At 39.3% G+C, this 26,348-nt stretch overlaps 1 protein-coding gene across 1 annotated transcript in view; it reads left to right on the plus strand.

The window, feature by feature from the left end:
• The window catches only part of RBM27 (RNA binding motif protein 27), a 96,275-nt gene that overhangs the window by 32,145 nt on the left and 37,782 nt on the right, over positions 1-26,348 (plus strand). The window contains exons 7-10 of the mRNA XM_012001537.1: positions 1,623-1,916; positions 5,435-5,569; positions 20,439-20,603; positions 23,682-23,831. Of these exons, the coding sequence (XP_011856927.1) occupies positions 1,623-1,916; positions 5,435-5,569; positions 20,439-20,603; positions 23,682-23,831 (744 nt within the window). The remainder of the gene's footprint in view (positions 1-1,622; positions 1,917-5,434; positions 5,570-20,438; positions 20,604-23,681; positions 23,832-26,348) is intronic.

Here is a 26,348-nt window from a genome sequence, read left to right on the forward strand (position 1 = left end):
GTCTGGAACTCCTGACCTCAGGTGATCCACCTGCCTCAGCCTCCCAAAGTGCTGGGATTACAGATGTAAGCCACCATGCCTAGCCAGGAATTATCATTTTTTTGAGTAGTGTGTGGTGCTGGGAATTTGTAGAAGTTACTTACAAGTTTGATTTGCCAACTTTCCATTTGAATGAATGAATTGGTATGTGTGTATTTCTTTTACATTTTTATTATGGAAGTATTTATATATTCATAAACGCTGACAAAATGGTATGCTTAACCCCAGCGTATCTGTTACATCATTTAAATAGGCACCAACTCATGGGGTATGTTGTTTTAATGTATACTCCCACTCACTTCTGTGGCCTGTATTATTTCAGGCAAGTCACAGACGTCATAATTTTTTTCTATAAATATAGAATGCATATGTTTTTACATTTTACTTATTTTAAAGTAGGAAATAGAGTCAAATTATAATTCAAGAATTACCTCATTCTCGCCCTAATCTCTCAGCCACAGAGTACGCCTTCCCAAGGCCAACGTAATGTTATCAATTTGTTGTTTATCTTTCCAAACATAGTCTGTGCATATGTACGTAAGCAAAAACATACACATATTTTCCCCACATTTTTAACATAAATACTAGTATACTACTCATACTTTGCATAATGTTTTTTCATTTAGCAGTATTTCCTGGCATTCATCCTATGTTAAAACATAACGAGCTTCCTCAATATTTATTTAGGCTTTTTAGTATTCTTTTTTTTCTCTTTTTTTTTTTGAGATAGAGTGTTGCTCTGTCAACAGGCCGGAGTGCAGTGCGGTGATCTCAGCTCACTGCAGCCTCCACCTCCTGCGTTCAAGCGATTCTCCTGCTTCAGCCTCCTGAGTAGCTGGGACTGTAAGCGCGTGTCACCACACCCAGCTAATTTTTGTATTTTTAGTAGAGATGGGGTTTCACCATGTTGGTCAGGATGGTCTCAATTTCTTGACCTGGTGATCTGCCTGCCTTGGCCTCCCAAAGTGCTGGTATTACAGGTGTGAGCCACTGCGCCCAGCCCTAATTCTTAGTATTCTTTATGTACAAACGTGTTTAACTCATTCCTTATTGATGTATGTTTGGGATGTTTCTATTATTTTTCTACTATGAACAGTACTGCAAATGATAACCTGGTACATAATGTCCACCTGAATATTTGAAAGTTTCAGCTTCCAGATGCAGCAATAATGGTTGCTTTAGAATAATGTAATGAGAATAGATTGAGTAAATAATCTAGATCAATGCCCTTATTCTCCCCTACCCCAAGCCTTTGCTAAATTGATATTCACTTAAAATATCTGAGTTTTTATTATGAAAACTTAATTGCAAATGGTTTAGTATAATGGTAGTTGGTAACCTGTTCTTGATTCTTTTATTTGCCGTCTCAACAAGTCATAGTATCATAGTGTAAAAAGTAGAGAGTACATCTGCCTCTACCTTGGGGATATGTGATGCTTAACAGAGTAACACTGAGACTTTGGATTCCTTGGAGAAAACCACTTTGTAAATGAGATTGGTGGGTTTTTCAGGGACATGTTTTGTTGTTTTCTGAACTCTAAGTAGATGATAATAAGATTCCTTTTTTATTTTTTATTCCACAGAAAGAGGATTTTGTGTACTTGGTGACCTTTGTCAGTTTGATCATGGAAATGATCCCCTAGTTGTTGATGAAGTTGCTCTGCCAAGTATGATTCCTTTCCCACCCCCTCCTCCTGGGCTTCCTCCTCCACCACCTCCTGGAATGTTAATGCCTCCAATGCCAGGTCCAGGCCCAGGCCCAGGCCCAGGTCCAGGCCCGGGCCCGGGCCCAGGTCCAGGTCCTGGCCATAGTATGAGACTTCCTGTTCCCCAAGGACATGGTCAGCCTCCACCATCCGTTGTGCTTCCCATACCAAGTAAGTATATATTCGTTGAATTTTTCTTTCTTTAGTGTTCTATTTAGAAGAACCCCATCCCTTTTAGCTAACTTGACACTTCTTTAAAGTGTTTGAGAAATAGAGTAATAATATAATTTGGAATATATTCCCATAATTAAGATGCTATTTTTTTCTTTTTTCCATCCATTATTGCATAGTGTTGTTTATATTACCACAGTGTAAATTTTGTGTGTAGTGGCCTAACCTATACTGACCTCTAGTCAAATCTAGTTCTCATCTTAAGAAAGCCAGTATTTATTTGTTTATTTTTATTTAGTTTTTCTTTAGAGACAGGGTCTCATTATGTTGGCCAGATTGGTCTTGAACTCCTGGCCTCAAGCAATCCTCTCCCGCCTTGGCCTCCCGAAGTGCTAGGATTACAGGCATGAGCCACCACGCCTGGCCAAGAAAGCTAGTTTTTAAGATGTCAGAGAAAAAACATGTTAGCAATTTTACGAAATTTTCCGGTCTCTAAAGAAAATCCCTTCAAGAATATTGAAATAATATTAAAAAAAAATTTTTTTATTAAGGACATTTTTAGAAGTAGAATAGTATGTGTGTTGCATGTACCATCATCCGGCCTCAATGATGATCAATATTCTGCTGTTTTGTCTCATTTATTTTCCCTTCTCTCCCATACACTTTTTTTGGGTTGGTTGGTTTTTTGCTGGAGTAAATTCTAAATGTCATGTCACTTCACCAGTATGTACTTCAGTATGGATCTCCTTTCTGATAAGGACTTTTTGTTTTTGCTATTAAAAAAAAAAATCAATATGCCATTATCACGTCCACCAAAATTAGGAGTAAGAAATGTTTTAAAATGGTCATTTAAAAAGCATTATTAACAGTTGCCAACATAGTAGAAATAGAAGTAAGACTAAATTTTTAAAAAGTAATTGAAAAAATTATGGAATGAATTGTTTTCATGTATGCAAAGATATAAAACGTTATCTGCTTGAAGACATTTAACATTAAAAGATGGCAAATTAGGCTGGGCATGGTGGCTTGTATCTGTAATCCCAGCACTTTGGGTGGCTGAGGTGGGTGGATCACTTGAACTCTGGAGTTCGAGGCCAGCCTGGGCAAGATGGCGAAACCCCATCTCTAGAAAAAATAGAAAAATTAGCCAGGCATGGTGGTGTGTACCCGTAGTCCCAGCTACTTGGGATGCTGAGGTGGGAGAATGGCTTGAGCCTGGGAGACAGGTTGCAGTGTGCTGAGATTGCACCACTCCACTCCAGCCTGGGTGACAGAACCAGACCCTGTCTCAAAAATAAATAAAGATGGCAAATTTTTATTTTTAGAAATACTGCTGTTCAGTTTAAGCAGTACTTTTGATGAATTTCTTTTTAACGTTTTATTTTGAAATTATAGACTCAATTATAGAATTATAATTACAGAAATTATAAAAATGGTTTAGCATGATCCTGAGCTTCCCTGCAGTAAAGTTTTCTGTAGGATATACATTTCATGGCCTGGCACAGTGGTGCATGCGTGTAATTCCAACACTTTGGGTGGCTGAGGCTGGCAGATCACTTGAGCTTATGAGTTTGAGACCAGCCTTGGCAACATGGCAAAACCCTGGCTTTACAAAAAACACAAAAATTAGCCAGGCACGTCGGGGGGTGCATGTAGTCTCTGCTGCTTGGGAGGCTGGAGTGGGAGGATTGTTTGAGTCCAGGAAGTCAAGGGTGCAGTGAGCTGTGATGGCCTCACTGCACTGCAGCCTGTATGACAGAGCAAGACCTTGTCCCAAAAAAATAAACGAATATGTTTTATTATTAAAGTTGGTAAATGTTTGGAGGGATTTAATGCATATGTTTGGCCTATAGAAACATGTTGTTTTTTTTTTTAAACGTAGCATTTGTGATTTTTTTTTCTTTTCTTTTCTTTTTTTTTTTTGAGACAAGATCTCACTCTGTGCCCTAGGCTGGAGTGCAGTGGGGAGATCTTGGCTCACGGCTCACTGCAACCTCTGCCTCCCAGGCTTAAAGGGATCCTTCCACCTTAACCTCCTGTAGGACTACAGGCGTGTGCCACCATGCCTGGCTAAAGTTTTTTGGACGTTTTTGTAGAGACAGCGTTCACCATGTTCCCCAGGCTGGTCTTGAACTCCTGGTCTCAAGCAGTTTGCTCTCCTCCACTTCCCAAAGTTCTGTGATTACAGATGTGAGCCACCATGCCCAGCCCATATGTGAATATTTAATATAATCACATAAACAGTATAATTGTGAAGCTCAAGCTGAGATTTTATTTCCCAGATAAAGCAACATTGTTTTATATATGGAAATTCTAAAATAAAGAACATTATCTCAATGTGGGAACATATCTATTTAAAAGTTAAATTCAAGAATACCATTTCTCCCGACATTTTGCTATGAAAAGTTTGAAACAAATAGAAAAGTTGAAGGAATTGTACTTGTGTACTTGCCGTCTAGGTTCTACAATTAGCATTTACTGTATTTATGTTAGCGCATACTTTTCCGTTTCTCATTTTTACTGTTCATGCTTTTCACAGTATGTTGCAGACATCAGTACACTTAATAAGCATGCTCATCATTAACTTGAATTCTGTAGAACTTTACCATCACCCTAGAAAGTTTCCTGAAGCCTCTTCTCAGCCATTCTCCACCTTCACCCATAGAGGCAACCTGTCCTGCCTTTTTTCACCTTAGATTTGTCTGTTCTAGAACAAGTAATGTTCTTTTAATTAATTATACAACTCGCAGTGCTTAAGCTTGCATATATCAAATTCCTTAATTCTATTCAGAGCCAAATTAGGTATTTTAAATGAGCATCCAAGTTAGTACTAGTATGGTATTTTTTTCTTTATTTTAAGACAAAGTCTTTCTCTGTTGCCCAGGTTGGTATGCAGTGGCGTGATTTCGATTCACTGCAGCCTCCACCTCCCATGTTCAAGTGATTCTCCTGCCTCAGCTTCCCAAGTAGCTGGGATTACAGGCGTATGCCACCACACCCAGCTTATTTTTGTACTTTTAGTAGAGATGGGGTTTCATCATGTTGGTCAAGCTGGTCTCGAACTTTTGACCTCAAGTGATCTGCCTGCCTGGACCTCCCAAAGTGCTGGAATTACAGGCATGAGCCACCATGCCTGGCCTACGATGATATTTTTTTTTTATTATTATTATTTTTTGAGACAGGGTTTTGCTCTTGTTGCCCAGACTGGAGTGCAATGGTGCGATCTCGGCTCACTGCAACCTCCGCCTCCCAGATTCAAGTGATTCTCCTGCCTCAGCCTCCTAAGCAGCTGGAAATTGCAGGCATGTGCCACCACGCCCTGCTAATTTTTGTATTGTTAGTAGAGACGGGGTTTCTCCATGTTGGTTAGGCTGGGGTTGAACTCCTGACCTTAGGTGATCCGCCTGCCTTGGCCTCCCAAAGTTCTGGATTACAGGTGTGAGCCACTGCTCCTGGCCTGGTACTTGTATGAGGAAATATTAATGCTGTACTTTTCACTTTTTGTTATCTGTATGTAGGACCACCCATAACACAATCAAGCTTGATAAACAGCCGTGACCAGCCTGGGACAAGTGCAGTGCCCAATCTTGCATCAGTGGGAACAAGACTACCTCCTCCTTTGCCCCAGAACCTCCTTTACACAGTTTCAGAACGTAAGTACATGTTGTTTGACTTAAAATTGACAGGGTATAGAAAAGCCAAGTTGTCTCATATCAGTATTACCCTTTAAAACATTGTAAATAGTTTCTGTTCTTATCAATTCTAAAAATTATATTTGTATTCACAATACAGTTTATCATGTGTTTATGCTATATAGACATATTTTAATTTTGTGCGATATGGGAGAGAAAGGCAGGGCTTTCTGTTTCAGAGAATTTTACTCTGCCATGGAGTAGTAACATTTATTCTCTCCTTTTTATTTTTTTGAGATGGAGTCTCTCTGTCGCCCAGGCTGGAGTGCAGTGGCATAGTCTCTGCTCACTGCAACCTCTGCTTTCCAGGTTCAACTGATTCTCTTGCCTCAGCCTCCCAAGTAGCTGGGACAACAGGCACGTGCCACCGTGCCCAGCTAATTTTTGTATTTTTAGTAGAGATGGGGTTTCACCATGTTGGCCAGGCTGGTCTCAAACTCCTGACCTCAGGTGATCTACCTGTCTTGGCCTCCCAAAGTGCTGGGATTACAGGTGTGAATCACCTGTGCCCAGCCTAATGTCAAGTCCTTCTAAAGGAAATTTATTTTGATGCTTTTTTAAAAAATTGTTTATCCTATTGATTTTCTAAAATGTAAGATATATCTCCTAAGAAGTATACAAAAGAGCGGGTTAAATATGCCTAATAATTAACTTGCATACTGAAATGAAGATAGAGAGCATCATTTAAATTGTAATATTCTGTATTTAGGCTGTTTGTGACATTCACATTTGATTGTAATTATACATTTTTCTTGGGCCTGGCACAGTGGCTCATTCCTGTAATCCTAGCACTTTGGGAGGCCGAGGTGGGCAAATCACCTGAGGCTGGGAGTTCGAGACCAGTCTTACCAACATGGAGAAACCCTGTCTCTACTAAAAATGCAAAATTAGCTGGGCATGATGGAGCATGCCTGTAGTCCCAGCAACTCAGGAGGCTGAGGCAGGAGAATCGCTTGTACCTGGACGTAGGTCGCAGTGAGCTGAGATCGCACCACTGCACTCCAGCCTGGGTGACAGAGCAAAACTGTGTCTCAGGAAAAAACAAAACAAACAAACAAAAAACCATTTTTCTTGAATCCTAATTCTCTTTTATTTCTTAGGTGTTTTATTGTTTACTAAAGCTTTAAAAAATTACTTTCTTCAAAAACATTTTTTTAAAAGGTAGTTGGTTGTTAAAAATGTCAAATTAGAAGATTTTTTTTTTTTTTTTTTTTACAAGGCCAGGTAACTTTATGGATATGTTCATCTTTTATGTAACTATGTTTATCATAAAGTTTGTTTTGCATCCTAAACATTTCTGTATGTCTTTCATGTCTTGGAGAGGCAATTCAGCAAACTTGTTAAGCCCAGTTTCAAATCCTGGTTTTATCATTTACTATCTTTGTGACCTTGAGTAAGTTGCTTAGCCTCTCTGTAGCTCAATTTCCTCTTCTTTAAAATGAGAGTAATATTACCTCATTAAGGTTGTTTTGAGGAATAAATTAATACATCTAAAGCATCTAAAAAAGTGCCTAGCCACTAGTAAGCTATAAGGATTCATTAGTATATTATTGTAGTTATTATTGTTTCCTGAAATTTCAAACTCTGAAATCAAATATATTAACTTCTTAAATCTGTACCTTCGACCATCCCTGTTTTTGTCAATGGAATAACACCCACCTAATGTCTAGAATTGAAACCTTCACAGGTCTGACTTATTGCTTTGCTTTTTTACATCTAGTTAATCAAAATATCTTTTTTCTTTGAAGTATCCGTTTCTATTTCTTCTTTGGCCTGTGCCCTCATCCACTCTAGATCACCTCACATTTGGATTGTTACTGCAGCCTACTTCACACCATTATGTTTTATGTTTAACTTCCCTAAGTCATACCACATAATGCTACTGAGCTAATTTTCCTGAGAAATCCAACCATGAAAGTTCCTTAAGAGAACTTTTTGGTGGCCACCATTTCTTTCTGAGCCATCAATAAACCCCTCTCTAGGGCTTCTAACTCCTTTTTTTTTTGTCTTTTTCTTTTTTTTGAGACAAAGTCTTGCTCTGTCACCCAGGCTGGAGTGCAGTGATGCAGTCTCAACTCCCTGCAACCTTTGCCTCTCGGGTTCAAGCAATTCTTATGCCTCAGCCTCCCAAGTAGCTGGGATTATAGGAATGTATCACTATACCCAGCTAATCTTTTTGTATTTTTAGTAGAGACGGGGTTTTGTCATGTTGGCTAGGTGTCAAACTCCTGGCCTCAAGTGATCTGGCCGCCTTGGCCTTGCAAAGTGTGCTGGGATTACAAGTGTGAGCTGCCACTCCTGGACTTTTTTTTTTTGAGACAGGGTCTCACTCTATTCCCCAGGCTGAAGTGCAGTGCTGCCATCTTGGCTCACTGCAACCTCAACCTTCCAGGCTAAGTGATCCTCCTACCTCAGCCACCCAAACAGCTGGGGCCACAGGCATGTGCCACCACACCCGGCTAATTTAAAAAATTTTTTTATAGAGATGGAGTCTCACTATGTTGCTCAGGCTGGTCTCAAATTTCTGGGCTCAAGTTTCTCCCACCTGAGCGTCCCAAAGGGTTGGGATTACAGGCATGAGCCACCGTTACTGGCCTTTAACTCTTTCAATAATCTACCTCTTCCTTCTTGGCAATCTTTGTCCACTGTTCTTCAACATGCACCTTCTCTGGTCATGCCAGTTATACCCTTTCTGTGCCCATGTCATGACTCAACTCCCCCCGCCCCCATCTTCTTTCCTACCAATATACTCTGTCTTCACCTCTTTCTAGGCCCAAATTCTAAGTATACTTGGAAGACATTATTGCTCTCTTCTTTCTATCTATCTATCTAGACAGAGTCTCACTTTGTTACCCAGGCTGGAGTGCGGTGATGAAATCTCAGCTCATTGCAACCTCTGCCTCCCAGGTTCAAGTGATGCTTGTGCCTCAGCCTCCAGTTAGCTGGGATTACAGGTGCCCACCACCACACCTGGCCAATTTTTGTATTTTTAGTAGAGATGGGGTTTCACCATGTTGGCAAGGCTGGTCTCGAACTCCTGACCTCAGGTGATCCGCCCGCCTTGGCCTCTCAGAGTGCTGGGATTACAGGCATGAACCTCTGTGCCTTGCCTATTGCTCTGTTTTAAACTCTTACAATACCAAAAAGCATTTATTACATAATGACATATATATAGGCCTACTGTTTGATTTTTTTTAATATATGTAAATCTTACATTCAACTGAGCTTCTACAGAACGGAAATCACATCTGATACTTAAGTAATTGTTTTTCCTGTTTCATACTTAGTATCTGTCTCTATTCTGATGGCTATAGTATCTTTTCATAGAATATGTTTGTTACTTATTTTTTGATTATGGGAAATCTCAAATATATATAAAAGTAAAGAGGACAGTATATTGAACTCCAGTGTACCCAGTATAATGAAGTTCTTTGTACTTATCCCTCAGTTTCAGCCGTTATCAATTTATAGCGAAGCCTCTTTTATCTATTTCCCCCTGAATCAGCTCTTAATATTGTTTGCCTTTTGGACTTGTAAATATGAAAAAGTGGACTATTTATTCCAGAGTGTGTAGCAGATGGCATATTTTTATGCTGTTAAATTTGGTATTATGACTCATGATAAAAATTCCATCTTGTTTTTAATTTAAAAAAAATCTGGCAATTACCATTTATTTTTATATTGTTAAATTTAACATTGTGAGTCACTCTATAAATATTCCATTTGCTTTTAATTTTTAAAAATCTGGCAGTTGCCATTTATTTCAGTGACTTAGCTTAATAAATAAATTAATTTGGCAAATATTTATTGAATGTCTACTATGTGTCAGGCATCATGCCAGACACTAGGGAGCCAAGGTGAATAAGATTAATTAGATCTCATGTTTTTTGAAATCCATTTTTCTGTTTTATTTAAAAGTAAGACTATTTTGTGATAGATGAGTAAAGGCTTTTGAGAACTGTATTTCCAAATTATTATTTTTTTTGAGACAGTCTTGCTTTCTTGCCCAGGCTGGAGTGCAGTGGCGCAACCTTTACCCCCCAGGTTTAAGCTTGTGCCCCAGCCTCCTGGGTAGTTGGGACTACAGTTGTGGGTCCCCATGCCCAGCTAATTTTTGTATTTTTAGTACAAATAGGGTTTCGCCATGTTGGCCAGGCAAGTCACAAACTCTTGGCCTCAAGTTATCTGCCTGCCTCAGCTTCCCAAAGTGCTGGGATTATAAGTGTGAGCCACCGTACCCAGCCTCTAAACTCATTTAAGACTGGTAACATTTCTAAGAAAATTCTTGGGACCAGTACAGTTAGCAGTTCTTATTTTGCCAGGTTAAGGTCTGTATATGAAAATATCTTACTTTAATTTTAGAAATACATAATCTCAAAATAAAGGACAATTTTAAAAAAAATTTATTTAAAAGCTTTGAAATTTTTAGTAGACACAAGTTCTTGCTTTGTTGCCCAGGCTGGTCTCAAACTGTAGGCTCAATTGATACTCCCGCCTCAGCCTCCCAAAGTGCTGGGATTACAGGTGTGAGCCATCACACCCGACCTCAAGGACAATCTTTTAATTAAACAAAAAAAAATCTTTTGTATGTAGAGGCAGGGTTTTGCTGTCTTGCCCAGGCTGGGTGTCCAAGCAGTTCTCTTGCCTTGGCCTCCCAAAGTGGGTAGGATTATAGGCATGAGCCACTATGCCTGACTCAATCTTTTAATATTTGATTTCATGAAATAACACTACATTTTCCCCCCACTTTTGTCTTAGACTAATAAAAGGTGATAATTTCCCATTAGCATTTGTGAATTACTGCTTTAGAGGATTTTCTTCTATGCTGCGTCAGTATTGATAAACAGATTTGATTGGTTGGCAACTGAATATTTTGAAAGTTATAGAATATTCATATTGAACACTTCAGAAGTCTGCTATGCAGAAAAATGTGTGGTTTTCTTTCTTGTCAAATCTGATTCTAAAATTTATAGAGAAATTTTGAAAATTAGTAGAGTTCCTGATAATCTAAACATTAAAAAGGGGGAGATGTGTAGTATAGTTTGTCAGGCATAAGTTTATTTATTTATTTATTTTTAGACAGAGTCTTGCTCTGTTGCCCAGGCTGGAGTGCAGTGGTGCGATCTCAACTCACTGCAGCCTCCGCCTCCGCCTCCTGGTTTCAAGCAATTCTTTTGCTTCAGCCTCCCCAGTAGCTGGGATTACAGGCACACACCACCAAGCCCGGCTAATTTTTTTTGTATTTTTAGTAAAGACAGGGTTTCACCATGTTGGCTAGGCTGGTTCGAAACTCCTGACCTCAGGTGATCCTCCTGACTCAGCCTCCCAAAGTGCTGGGATTACAGGGGTGAGCCACCACTCTTGGCCTCAGTTTTTAATATCCTTCTATTAACTTTTTTAGTAAGTTTTTAATATTTTTCTATTCAGTTGATTTTAAGATAGTTTTTGAGCTGGGAGTGGTAGCTCATGCCTGTAATCCCATCTCTTTGAGAGGCTAAGGCAGGCAGATCACCTGAGGTCAGGAGTTTGAGACCAGCGTGATCAACATGGTGAAATCCCATCTCTACTAAAAATACAAAAATTAGCTGGTTGTGGTGGCAGGCGCCTGTAATTCCAGCTACTGGGGAGGCTGAGGCCAGGGAATCACTTGAACCTGGGAGGCAGCGGTTGCACTGAGCTGAGATTGCGCCATTGCACTCTAGCCTAGGCAACAAGAGCGAAACGCCGTCTCAAAAAAATAAATAAAATAGTTTTAAAAATATTTTTGTGTTTAAGTCAGACAATTGAATCCTTCACATTGTTCAAGTTTGTTTTTCTAAATACAGGTCAAGCATTCCCTGTCTGAAATGCTCCAAAATTAGAAACTTTTTGAGTGCCAGTATGATGCTGAAAGGAATTACTCATTGAAGCATTTTGGATTTTGGATTTTAAGATTCGTGATGTTCAGCCAGTAACTATAATTCAGAGATTCAAAAATCTGAAGAAATCTGAAACAGTTCTGGTCTCAAACCTTTTGGATATGGGATACTCAACTTATACTGTAATTGGTAATTTCAAAAAGATTAGAAGTTTGGTTCAAATAAAGTAAAAAGCTATATGTATGTTTTCAGTGTGTAATGAGAACTTGAGCTATCTCAAAAGTTTAACAAGTTGGGAAAGTTTGTTAAGTCATGGATATTTTATTGTTATTAAAATTAATATTAAAATTCACAGCCAGAAAATACAGGTGAAAATGCATATCAAATGGTGTTTAGTTGTACAAATTATGTCAATAAGGACCCAAAGTAAACACAGAAAAGCGAAATCTGGATTTTTGAAGGTAGGAGTTGGAGTCTGCTCAATGTTAGGTACTAGGAATATACAGATAAATAAGAAATGGTCATCCAAGAATCTAAAAATCTAATAGTGGGAAAGAAATAGATTTAAAAAAATCCACAAAATGAAAACTCATTACACTATATTTTGCTATTACAGCTAAAAAAAAAAAAAACCCAGGTAACAAAGGAACTAATTCTGTGAGAAATAAAGCACTCATTTAGACTGCGGTTGTCACTTGTTTTGGAGAAAGAAAAGTTGGATGTTAAAATAAGAAATAGAATTACCTGATTGTAAAACTGAATAGGATATACACAGTTCCTGGTAAACTTAATATTGGCTGGATGCAGTGGTTTACCCCTGTAATCCCAGCACATTCAAAGGCCAAGGTTGAGAGGATTGCTTGAGCCCAGGAGTTCAAGGCTGCAGATAGTGCCATTATACTCTAGTCCGGACAGCAGAGAGAAGTAAGACCCTGTCTTAAAAAAAAAAAAAAATTGATTATAATTTAGAAAAGACTTTGAAATTTTGTTACTTTTCTTGAGTTAAAATGTCATAGACCCTGTGCAAATAACTTAAATAACTAACTGTATTTGGAATTTTGTGTAAAGACAGCAGTCAACTGTTAAAATCAACTATTTCCTCTGAAGTACTTAAAATTTTCCCATGCCCCCGCCCTCTTTATTTCTTTTTGAGACAGAGTCTTGTTGTGCTGCCCAGCTAGAGTGTGGTGGCATCATGGCTCACTGTAGCCTCAACCTTTCAGACTCTGGAAATCCTCCTACCTCAGCCTCCTGAGTAGTCGGGACCACAGGCATGCGCCACCATGCCCAGCTGATTTTTTAAATTATTTATAAAGATGAGATCTTTCTGTGTTGCCGAGGCTGGTCTTGACCTCCTGGGCTTGAGCTGTCTCCCCATCTTAGTCCCCCAAAGTGCTGGGATTACAGGCATAAGCCACCACGCCCAGCTTACCCCAATTTTAAAAACATTTATTTATTTATTTACTTTTTTTTTTTAGAAACAGGGTCTTGCTCTGTTGCCCAGGGTGGAGTGTAGTGGCGTGATTCTAGCTCACTGCAGCCTTGAACCCCTGGGCTTAAGTGGTCACCCCACCACAGCCTCCCAAATAACTAGACTGTACAGGCACATGCCACACCATGCCCAGCTAATGTTGAAATTTTTTGTAGAGTCTTGCTGTGTTGCCTAAGATGGTCTCAAACTCCTGGCCTGGAGCAGTCCTCTCACCTTGGCCTACCAGAGTGCTTGGATTACAGACCTGAGGCATTGCATCTGGACCCCTAATTTTTTTTTTTTTTTTTTGCGTGGGGGTTTCTTAGAGAAAGAAGAACCAGAGAACTTGCTAGAAAGGAGACCAGAGAACTTGCTAGATAAAATCTTAAAGAGCTGTACCACTGCAGCCTCCAAGTTTTAACTCACCAACTCAGTATATACTTTGGCTTTTACAAGACTATTATTAAGTAAAATATACTCTCTTTTCTACCTTGCTTTTGGTCTGTTCTGCTTCTTGAAGAAGCATAGTAAAGATATTTTCGGCCGGGCGCGGTGGCTCACGCCTGTAATCCCAGCACTTTGGGAGGCCGAGGCGGGCGGATCACGAGGTCAGGAGATCGAGACCATCCTGGCTAACACGGTGAAATCCCGTCTCTACTAAAAATGCAAAAAATTAGCCGGGCGAGGCGGCGGGCGCCTGTAGTCCCAGCTACTCGGGAGGCTGAGGCAGGAGAATGGCGTGAACCCGGGAGGCGGAGCTTGCAGTGAGCCGAGATCGCGCCACTGCACTCCAGCCTGGGCGACTAAGCGAGACTCTGTCTCAAAAAAAAAAAAAAAAAAAGATATTTTCTAACTGCTAAGTTTGTTCATTGTACTGGATGTGTGAAAAAGTAAGAGTAGTAGGTAACATCCTGGATTCTAGAGACCGATTCTTAGGTTGAAGATAACTGTCCAGTCTTAATATAAATTCACATAAATCTTTATCTTTCAGAAAATACTTTCCTACTAACTGTATAAAATTGTTAAAACACTATAGATCTAAATTTGAGATTTGCTCATTTAATTCTGTGGCATACACAATATTTCTATGTAGAATAATGGATTTGATGGCTAGAAAAGTAAGTCAGTGTCTAATAGAGTCCTTGTATATTGTCTAGAGCAGGGGTCCCCAACCCCCAGGTCACGGTGGCATTAAATTATCATAGGAGAACCAACCGTATTGTAAATTGCACATGCGAAAGATCTAAGTTGCGTACTCTGTATGAGAATCTAATGCCTGATAATCTGAAGTGGAGCAGTTTCAAACTAAAGTCATCACCTCTACCCACTCCCGCCAATTGTGGAAAAATTGTCTTCCATGGAACGGGTCCCTAGTGTCAGAAAGCTTGGGGACTGCTGGTCAAGAGGCTTTCTCCCCCTTGTGTTTGGTCTGATTCATGTTGTATTAGTTGTGATATTGTCTGTTTCAACATACAGATATTCATCCAAAGAAATACTTAATTGTCATTTGGGTACTTTAAGCTTTCATTTTTTCTTTAAGTGACTGTTTGATTTATATTATGCATCAGGCACTGTTTAGGCCTTGGAACTTCCCAAGTGTACCAGGAACCTTGTATTCTAATTGAGAAGACACATAAATATGGCCAGTATTGGGAAGATGTAGCTTTTTCTTTTTTCTGGAGTTGAGTTTTTAGCTTAAAACTTATGATTTTTTTCCTGTGAATACTCTTAAAGACAAAATCAGGAAAATTATACAGAGTGGGTAAAATTTTAGGTTGAATAAAGACTGTCTTTATTCTGACTAGAGTTAATATTAAGAAGTTGAAAATATTGATATTAGGCATGTTACCTATATTAACAATTTAAGATGGGAACATGAACTTGGGATGTTTGCAGTTTGGAAACTCTCTACCCTGACCAAAACTAAACTGAATGAATATAAATTCTGACAGACTGATCTTCACCATTACTGTAACCTATTTGATATTGAACATTTTTTTATTATGTAGCTGGGCGTGTGGGCATGTAACTGTAGTCCCAGCCCCTTGGGAGACTGAGGCAGGGGAAGATCCCTTGAGGCCAGGAGTTCCAGCTGCAGTGAGCTGTGATCACACCTATGAATAGCCACTGTACTTTAGCCTGGATAACATAGTAAGACCTCATCTCAAATTTAAAAGAGAAAACATATTATTATGGAAAATTTCAAATACAACATACATAAAAGTAGACTGTATAATGTAGTGAATCTCCATGTACTTATTTCTGGCTTCAACAGTTAATCAATGTGGTTAATCTTGCTTCATCCATAATCTACTCCTGACGATTATTTTAGTGCTGTGGGGTTTGTTTTTTCTGTTTTTGTTTTTTGACAAAGTCTTGCTCTGTCACCCAGCCTTCAGTACGGTGGCATAATCTTGGCTCTCTGCAGTCTTGACCTCCTGAGCTCAGCAGTCCTCCTGTCTCAGCCTCATGAGTAGCTGGCAGCACAGATGCATGCCACCACACATGGCTGATTTTTAAATTTTTTGTAGAGATGAGTGCTCCCAATGTTGCCCAGGCTGGTCTCAAACTCCTGGGCTCAAGCAGTCCTCCAGCCTCAGCCTCCCAAAGTGCTGGGATTACAGATGTGAGCCATCACACCCGACCTTAGTTTTTATTTTTGGTTTTTCTTTTATGACTCCTCAAAATTTAGCTTAATGACATGATTGTTTTAGAATAAGTCCCAAACATAACAGCATTTTATCTCTAACAACTTATGTATCTTTAAAGATAAGAATTAAACATACATACACACAAAATCATACATACACACAGTACTATTATCACAGTCCCCCCAAAATTTGTAACAGTTTACTATTGCTTGTGAAATATCCAGTTAGTTTTCATATTTCCCAATTGTATCATAAATGGCCTTTTATACCTGGTTTATTTGAAGCTATTTCCAAACAGAGTTATACCTTACGTTTAGTTGATATCTTAAGTCTTTATAGAAATATTCCTTACTTTTTTTTTCCCCCCTTGGCATTTATTTGTTGAAGAAACAGATCATTTGTCCTGAAGAATTTTCTCACATTTTAGACTTGGCAGATTCATGTTCTGGGGTCATCTAACACATTCCTCTGTCCCCTGTATTCCCTGTAAATTGGAAGTTAGAGCTAGGTATTTGATAAGATTCATTTTTTTTCTTTTTTTGGCAAGAACATTTTATAGATAGCGTTATGTACTTCCTACACAGTACATTATAATGCTCATGACGTCTGGTTGTCTCTTTTCTGTATTATAAATATTGATTAGTGTGTAGAGGTGTTTTCATCCTGATCCATTCATTTTAAAACTTCCTTGATGGTTTCAACAGCCATTTTTGATCATCGCCTGAATTTGCCGTTGTATATGAAACTCTAAATGTATAGTTTCTTCTGCATTTATTGCTGACATTCCATATAGTTGACTGTAACAACCATTTGGTTAACCTGAAATGCAGTTTTTACAGAAGAGACATGATATATGTATTCTCTTTCATTTATCAATTTAAAGAATGAGTTGATTGCGTAGTTTTTTCCAAAGGGAACTCCTGGTTTTTTGTTTTTTTCTTTTTAAGTATCATTATGAACTCATGAATTTTTAACACTTGATATGTTTCACTACATTATAGTCTTTTTTAATGTTCAGATTGTCTCATCTTTAATCAGTGGGAGCCTCGTCATGTTGGCTTCTGATCTTTTTTTTTTTTTTTTTTTTTTAAATTTTTGACATGCCAGTCTTTGGTAACTCTCTTGCGTCTGGAAGGACAAGGTATACCAAGGAAGTACCAGGCTCATCTTACAGATTTTCTGCCCTGACCTAGAATTGGCCCTTTGTCTAAAGAACTCTGTTGCTTTTAGAAGTAGTATTTAGAGACTCAGTAGGAATTGTTTAAGAAAGTCAGGCTACATTTGAATTAATTGCCATCTTTTTGAGGTGTTTGTTTTTTTATTTTAATTTATTTATTATTATTTTATTTTATTTTTTTGAGACGGAGTCTTACTTTGCCACCCAGGCTGGAGTACAGTGGCGCGGTCTCGGCTCACTACATCCTCTGCCTCCTGGGTTCAAGCAGTTCTCTGCCTCAGCCTCCCAAGTAGCTGAGATTACAGGCACCCACCACATTTGGCTAATTTTTTTGTATTTTTAGTAGAGACGGGGTTTCACCATCTTGGCCAGGCTGGTCTTGAACTCCTGACCTCGTGATCCACCCACCTCGGCCTCCCAAAGTGCTGGGATTACAGGCGTGAGCCACCGCACCCGGCCTTGTTTTTTATTTTGAGGCAGAGTCTTTCTGTGTCACCCAGACTGGAGCGCAGTGGCGCGATCTCGGCTCACTGCAACCTCTGCCTCCTGAGTTTAAGTGATTCTTGTGCCTCAGCCTCCAGAGTAGCTGGGATTACAGGTGTGCACCACCATGCCTGGCTAATTTTTGTAATTTTAGTAGAGATGGGGTTTTACCATGTTGCCCAGCCTGGTCTGAAATTCCTGAGCTCAAGGGATCCACCTGCCGTGGCCTCCCGAAGTGCTAGGATTATAGGTATGAGCCATTGTGCTCGGCCTTTCTAAAGTATTTGAATTGTATGTTCTTTGTCAGTAGTTTTAAAAACAGACATTTGGCAAAGTAGCCTTTTGGTTTCCAGTTTACTTTGAGACAGCTATTATTAATTAGATATACTCAGTACATTGAGTGATGTATCATACATTTAAAGTAGTCATACAGACTAAGATTGTACTTCCCATTTTTCTATGTATTTATGTATTTTTATTTTTTAATTAAATTTTTTTTCTTTTAAAGACAGCATCTCACCCTGTCACCTAAGCTGGAGTACAGTGGCACAATCGTGGCTCACTGCAGCCTCGACCCTCTGGCTCAAGTGATTCTCCCGCCTTAGCCTCCCAAATAGCTAGGATTATAGGCGTGCACCCCCATGCGTGGCTAATTTTTAAAATATTTAGTGGAGACAGTGTCTCGGTATGTTACTCAGGCTGGTCTCAAACTGCTGGGCTCAAGTAATCCTCACACCTTGGCCTCCTAAATTGTTGGGATTGTAGACGTCAGCCACTGCACCTGGTCCCGTTTTTCTCTTTAGCATACTACTTCATTCTGCTGATAGGTCACTCTTCACAAGTAATTCTCTGCCATTGATTGTGTGCTTACAACTATTTGTTCCCCTCGTTGAGAATATGTTAAACTGGGCCAGGCATGGTGGCTCATGCCTGTAATCCCAGAATTTTGGGAGGCCAACATGTGTGGATCACCTGAGGTCAGGAGTTTGAGACCAGCCTGACCAACATGATGAAACCCCGCCTCTACTAAAAATACAAAAAATTAGCTGGCGTGGTGGCAGGCGCCTGAAATCCCAGCTACTCGGAAGGCTGAGACAGGAGAATTGCTTAAACCTGGGAGGCGGAGGTTGCCGTGAGCCCAGATCATGCAGTGAGCCCAGATCATGCAGCCCAGATCATGCAGTACTCCAGCCTGGGTGACAGAGTGAGACTCTGTCTCAAAAAAAAAAAAAAAAAAGAAAAAGAAAAAAAAATACGTTAAATTGCTTTGCAGTGTAATACTTAGCTGATTCTTTTTAAATGTACTTTTTTTTTTTCCCCATGAACTTTTAAGTTCCAGGGGACATATGTAGGATGTACAGGTTTGTTACATAGGTAAATGTGTGCCATGGTGGATTGCTGCACAGATCAACCTACCACGTAGGTATTAAGCCCAACATCCATTAGAAATGTAAATTTTAAAAGGGTTAATGCTAAGTGCACAGTTATACAGATGATTTGTTACTTCCTCTTTTGCTTCTTACATAGGAAGAAAAGGGTAGTGAAGTTTAGCATCTCTATATTCCCTTTAGAGACTTACTATGAAACCAAGTGGTTCCTTTCCTGTCTTATTAAGGTGCATTTAAAATATTTAGGGATTTTACAGCTTTTAAGGACATTTCACCAGGTATAAAAAAAAATTCAAGGCTGGACGCCAGGCCCGGTGGCACTTTGGGAGGCTGAGGCAGGTGGATCACGAGGTCAGGAGATCGAGACCATTCTGGCTAGCATGGTGAAACCCTGTCTTTACTAAAAATACAAAACAATTAGCCAGGTGTGGTGGCAGGCGCCTGTAGTCTCAGCTACTTGGGAGGCTGAGGCAGGAGAATGATGTGAACCTGGGAGGCAGAGCTTGCAGTGAGCGCCGCTGCATTCCAGCCTGGGCGACAGAGCAAGACTCCGTCTCAAAAAAACCCTCAAAATCCACTTTATTTTATCTTGTGTCACATAGTAAATGTCTGATGTTGGACATATATAATAACTAAGTCTTATAAATACGTCTCAAATGGGGTTATCAGTGAAAAAGATACTATTAAATGGACACCCAAAGGGATTTTGCGCCTTGACACCTTGTCTTTTTCTAATCCCGTTCTTCAGATTTTGGCTTCATTGTGTGTGCATTCTTGTATCAGCCTATATATAAATCCTAAATGTGTTTTCTTTCAAAAAGTGCTTCTTAATATCCAGGATGATTTCATGTGTCCAGTGCTGTGCTGGTCTGTTTGTCTTTTTTTTTTTTTTTTTTTGAGACAGAGTCTTACTTTGTCGCCTAGGTTGGAGTGGCATGATCTTGGCTCACTGCAACCTCCACCTCCCGGGTTCAAGCAGTTCTTTGCCTCACCCTCCCTAGTAGCTGGGATTACAGGTGCCTGCCACCATGCCTGGCTAATTTTTGTATTTTTAGTAGAGACTGGGTTTCACCATCTTGGCCAGGCTGGTCTTGAACTCCTGACCTCGTGGTCCACCCGCCTCGGCCTCCTAAAGTGTTGGGATTACAGGCGTGAGCCATGTGAGCCACTGTGCCTGGCCTGTCCTTTTCCCTTTCTCAATTTTTGTTACCCATGTGCTCACAGAGATAACACATTTTCACTATCTTTAGTTTTTTCTTTGGAGCATTTCTTATTCTTTGTGAAGGTATGCATGTAGTGGTTTGTTCTTAATGCCTTTATCTTTTATTCTGCCCTTAGATATGGAAGCATATTTTGTGCAAACCTGAAATTATGTGGGTTGGTTGGACGGGGGTGGTTTTCTTTTTAATGGATATGACAGTTTTCATACCTGCATATCTCATTGGATAGAAAAATTGTGTGTAATTAGTAGCTCAGGGCTCCTTTTTCTAATAACCTGATATGGTTCACTGTTCAGCTTTGGATACAATTAGCACGTAGTGTTCTCCACTTAAGATCAGAAAAGATGGAGATTATATATACTACCTAATTCTTACTCTTTTCTTTATACCTCGATGGATCCTAACCAGTTGCATGTCTGTTCTTTCTTGAGTTAGAAAGAATCCCAGGAACATCTTTCTGTACTTCTATTCCTGTTGGTTTAATTTCTCTGTTTTTGGCTCAAAGTCTCAGGAAACACATCATCACCTAAGAGAAGCTTGTGACTCTCATTCCCAGCTGCCCTCCTATTCTTTCCTCTATAGGACAGCCCATGTACTCTCGTGAACATGGTGCTGCTGCATCTGAGCGACTTCAGTTGGGGACACCGCCTCCTCTGTTGGCAGCTCGTTTGGTGCCACCTCGAAACCTCATGGGATCCTCCATTGGGTACCATACCTCAGTCTCCAGCCCTACCCCTCTGGTTCCAGGTAAGCTTTGCTACAGATAGCCATCCACCTCACTGATCTTTTTTACCTTAAGCTGGCCAGCCTAAGCAGTGACCTGGCATCCTGATCTGCTGTCATAAAGTCCCATTAAAGCTCATAGGTAGTTTTATTTTCTGTTCCTTTGCTTCTTTGGTTTGTCTCTAGTGGCTGCTAGATGATTAGGCCTGTGTATCTGTCATCTCTGGTGTCCTCTATATTTACTTTCAGTTGCTCGGTAACAAAGTGATGCTAGTTCCTTGAGCTAGTTTCTAATCAGGTAGATAGGAAGATAATATCTACTTGAATGTTTTCTGATTAGTTATACATTGTAATAAACTAGGTTAATTTTTCTTTGAAACAAAATGAAAATAAACATCTGGTTTCTTGCCGATCATGTCCTTTTTTCCCTTTTGCCCCTTATATGGTCCTTTTGCCCCTTGTATGGTCCTTTTGCCCCTTGTATGTGTGTATAATGTAGCGATTCTTAAAAATTCTTTTGTCCTATTGACATAGGTATTTTGAAGGATCTGTGGAGTGCTTTGTGGGTGTTTCATGAGGTGTTTTTAACCCTTTCTCACTTTGCCTTTAGATCTTATTCATCTTAATTAACTAAAGGGCTTTTAAGTTAATTGGTGTTCTGTGTATTCCCAGGATTTATAGCACAAGGTCATTTGATTATGTAACTTCTTTAAAACTTTCTGCAGTCTTAACTGTAGGAGATTTTCTGTCAGTAGTGCCAAGTAGTAACTGAAAATTTTTAATCATAATTTGCTGATCCATTTTTAAAAAGATAAAGCAGTATTCATTTTGTATGTTATATTGCATGTAATTTTTAGAGTTGGCATAACCAGGGAAGCTGTTACTTTACATATCATTTTCAAACTGTATCATTCTTCAACACGTTGAAATTTAATAAGAAACTATGTTAGATTTACTTTTAAGCTAGACATATTACAGTGTGTTTCCATCAGAAGGGAATGCTCACAATTAAATACTGTCTTTAGTTGTCTTAAAGAAACAAAAAATTATAAAGAGAAGTTAGAGCAAAAGCTAAAATAATTAAGTATGAAGCCCCCAAAATACTCTTCGGCAGATAACTATAATTATAGTCCTGTAATCATTGAGGCAAAATTATTTGTTTTTATTTGTTTTTTTTTTTTTTGAGACGGAGTCTGACTCTGCTACCCAGGCTGGAGTGCAAGGGTGTGATCTTGGCTCACTGCAACCTCCACCTCCAGGGTCCAAGCGATTCTCCTGCCTCAGCCTCCTGAGTAGCTGGGATTACAGGCGTGCATCACCAAGCCCAGCTAATTTTTGTATTTTTAGTAGAGACGAGGTTTCACCATGTTGGTCAGGCTGGTCTCGAACTCCTGACCTCGTGATTTACCCACCCTGGCCTCCCAAAGTACTGGAATTATAGGCGTGAGCCACTACACCTGACCCAATTATTTGGTTTTATTACTCATCATCAGGAAACTTTGAGACTGAATGCAAGCCTTAGGAATGAAATAAAAAATCTCTAATAGGAATGTCATTGTGATAATAATTTATTAAATTTTCTGTTCCATCCTTCTCTGAGGAGGACAGTACAAATGCCCCAAATGATTACTTTTCAACATAATTTAACATTTTATTAGAGGGAGACAGTTCTTAATCTAGTGATGTCTTTTTTGTGTAATTCCATGAGCTGTTCTCAAAACCTGGAAAAAGGGGAAACGTGGGGGTGGGGGGAAGAGAAGGAATGCCAACCAGCAGTTCTAGTTCTTATATTAGATATCTCAGAATCACCTGTGCTTTAATAGCATTTTATTATTATTGCCTCCTTGTAGCTTGTGGATGTTTTGTGCAAGAAGGAAGTTAGCTTGTGAATCTGAAGTTGGAAGAAGCATAATATTCATGGGAGAGGTTTAATCTCAGAGTATTGGGGGTGAGACATTTTCTGGATTGAGGACTTCTGAATCCTAGTTGTGCTATTTATCGACCGTTGACTCAAATGCCTGTAGTGGCCAGGAGGATCCCCTAAATGAGGATAATTTGCTGATCTTATATTCTGAATCACTTCTATACTCTAAATCATAGAAGTGACTGACGTGTATGTGAGCGCGTGTGCTGTTTTATTTGAAATATGGTTTATGTGTGAAACCAGCTGTTCTGTCTCTAGTTTGAAGAAGTGCAGATAACCAAATGAATACATTTTCTTTTCACCTCAATTAAAAAGGTGCCTAGAAATTGGAGATATGATAGATAACAGAGGAAACTCAGTCCTTCACATATGGTATTTGTGTTTGTAAAAATTTGTATTAACAAATGTGCATTGGGCTGGGCACGGTGACTCACACCTGTAGTGCCAGCAGTTTGGTAGACTGAGGCCGGCAGATGGCTGAAGCCCAGGAGTTCAAGACCAGTCTGGGCAAGATAGCGAGACCCCATCTCTATTTTTTTTAAATTAAAAAAAAATGTGCATTGACATTTGGATAAGGTAATTAATATATAGAGCAGAAATGAGTAGGTGAGTGAATCTGAAAATACCAGTATTTAAGAATGGATGCATGTATCTATATTCTGTAATAGGAGCATTTTTTTTTCAGTTTCAAAAGGTGTGTCTAGATACTGTAACACAAAGAGAAATGCAGTCTTCACCTCAGGTTCCACATCTGCAGATTCAACCAACTACAGATTGAAAATGTTCAGAAAAAATAAAAATAAAAAATAGCAATACAATAATTAAAAATAATGCAAGTTTTAAAAACAATATCCATAACAGCTATTTACATAGCATTTATATTATGTATTATAATTAACCTAGAGATGTTTTAGAGTATACAAGAGGATTTACCTAGGTTATATGCAAATACCACCACCCTATTTTATATAAAAGTCTTGAACATTTGTGCATTTCGATATCTGTGGGAGGGTCCTAGAACCAGTCCCTCACTGATACTGAGAGGTGACTGTAGGTTGATGTATTTATATTTGTTGGAGAATATATGTTTTTTAAGCAAGTGTTTATTTTAGAACAATGAGAGATGATTTAACCTCTCTCTGATTTGTTGTGTGTTTTGTTGCTTTGTTTTCCCTCAGATACATATGAACCAGATGGTTACAACCCAGAAGCTCCTAGTATTACTAGTTCTGGTAGATCTCAGTACAGACAGTTCTTTTCAAGAACACAGACACAGCGTCCCAATCTGATTGGCCTAACATCTGGAGATATGGATGCAAATCCAAGAGGTGAGAATACCTTGAACTTTTTCTGATGCTAAGTGTTATGCAGTAGTTGGATATAGTTATTACATTTGCATTTCTGGCCTCGCTTGAGGAAATTAAGGTCCAAATTACTTATATATCATCTCTTTGAAGGGTACTATGTATTAATCTCGGATGTTTTTAAATAACTTTATCTCCAAAGTTTATTTTAAAGCTATAGTTGGAATATATTTATTTTTACATACAAATCACACTAATATTACTTAACTACTTCTTTTAGTAGGACTTTAGGCTGTTTTAGTTTTGTTGCTAGGCACTGTGTTAGGTATTGTGTATAGATAGATGAAATTACTGATCTCCTCCTCAAAGAACTGATCATTGAAGGGCCTACTTTGGCACCACAAAGTACTGGGATTACAGGTGTGAGCCCCTGTGCCCAGCCTAGCATTTTCCTGATCTTTCTTTCTATCCTAGCTTTATTAATTCTTTTTTTCCTGCCATTAATAACACTATTACCACTGTAAGAATAACAAGTTTTGTATGAAGACTACACCAAATGCCTTCTCATATATATATATTTTTTATATATATGTATATATTTTTTGAGACAAGGTCTCCTTCTGTCACCTATGCTGGAGTGCAGTGGCGTGATCTCGACTCACTGCAACCTCTACCTCCCGGGTTCAAGCGATTATCCCACCTCAGCCACCTGAGTAGCTAGGATTACAGGTGTGCGCCACTACAACCCTGCTAATTTTTGTATTTTTGGTGGAGACGAGGTTTCACCATATTGGTCAGGTTGGTCTTGAACTCCTGACCTCAGGTGATCCAGATCCCACCTTGGCCTCCCAAAGTGCTGGGATTACAGGCATGAGCCACCATACCCAGCCTCATATATATTATTGTCTCTCATGTTTCTGTTTTTATTCTCCCCTTTTACAAGTAAAGACACTGAGGCTTAGAGAGGTTTAAAGAACTTGCCCAAGGTCACGCAGCTGTTAAGTGCCAGAACTAGAATTCAGAGTAGAAGTCATGTTTTGTATACAACAGGATTTCTTTGTTGTCTTGGGCAAGTCATTTAACCTTTAGTTATACCTCCTTCCTTTAATATGACACACTTCATTAAATTAAAAAAAAAAAGCATTAGGCAATGTTAGCTGGTAATGATAAAAACTATTTAAGGAGAACATAGTGGCATCTCAAATTCTAGAATGTTTTATGCCATCACAGTTGCTGTCTTCTTCATTAGCCTTCTGAAACACAAGTCCCACAAGAGCAAGGATCATGTCTATTTTATTCACCAATGTATACCCAAGGTCTGCTATAGTTGCTGAGCTGTCACATAGCTAAATGTCAAGTGAATGAATCTTTACATCATAATTTCCCTGACAAAGATGAAATGAAATGTACCAACTCCTAACCATATACCTACCCCGGCATTCAGCTCTGGGTTATTCTTTGCTTGGTGGAGTTGCTAAAGTTAAGAGAGATACTCAGGATTTAATAGGCATAGTTTTGTGTTGTTAATTTCTGTTTTGTTCAGTACACCTCTTCCTACCCACAGGTGATTTATTGTAAGGACAGATTCTTAGAATATTTCTGTCAATTTATAGTATTGGCTTTGGATTTTCTTCCCACCTTTAAACCTATAGAAAATCAAAAGAAACACAGTAAACATCTGAATGCCTTCATTTAGATTTACCAGTAATATTTTATTTTATTTTATTTTATTTTTTTTGAGATGGAGTCTCACTCTGTCGCCCAGGCTGGAGTGCAGTGACCGGATCTCAGCTCACTGCAAGCTCCGCCTCCTGGGTTTACGCCATTCTCCTGCCTCAGCCTCCCGAGTAGCTGAGACTACAGGCGCCTGCCACCTCGCCCGGCTAGTTTTTTTGTATTTTTTTAGTAGAGATGGGGTTTCACCATGTAGGCCGGGATGGTCTCGATCTTCTGACCTCGTGATCCGCCCATCTCGGCCTCCCAAAGTGCTGGGATTACAGGCTTGAGCCACCGCGTCCGGCCTCCCAGTAATATTTTATTACCTTTGGGCATGAATGCTGTCTTTTCTTTCTTCTCTCCACTCCCTTTTTTTTGTTGAATCTCTTGAAAGTAAGTGGTAGACATTGTGAAACTTTAACTCCTTTACCTTATATCTAAGAATAAGACAGTCCTATATAAGCACAGTATTATTGCCACACATAAAACCATAATTCCATAATAATATGTAATTCTTATGATGTGGTTAACTTCTTGTTGAATCACACCAGGAGGCAAATAATGTCCATTAATGGTGCTAAGTTTGATTGCTTGCATAAGGTGATCATTGTCAGAGCTCTCCATTGTTTTTGTTTGTTTGTTTGTTTGTTTCTTTATGAGACTGAGTTTCACTCTTGTTGCCCAGGCTGGAGTGCGATGGTGCAATCTTGGCTCACCGCAACCTCCGTCTCCTGGGTTCAAGTGATTCTCCTGCCTCAGCCTCCCGAGTAGCTGGGATTACAGGCATGCACCACCATGTCTGGCTAATTTTTTTGTATTTTTAGT

This window comes from Mandrillus leucophaeus, unplaced genomic scaffold (assembly GCF_000951045.1).
Source record: "Mandrillus leucophaeus isolate KB7577 unplaced genomic scaffold, Mleu.le_1.0 Scaffold663, whole genome shotgun sequence".
Lineage (NCBI taxonomy): Eukaryota > Metazoa > Chordata > Mammalia > Primates > Cercopithecidae > Mandrillus > Mandrillus leucophaeus.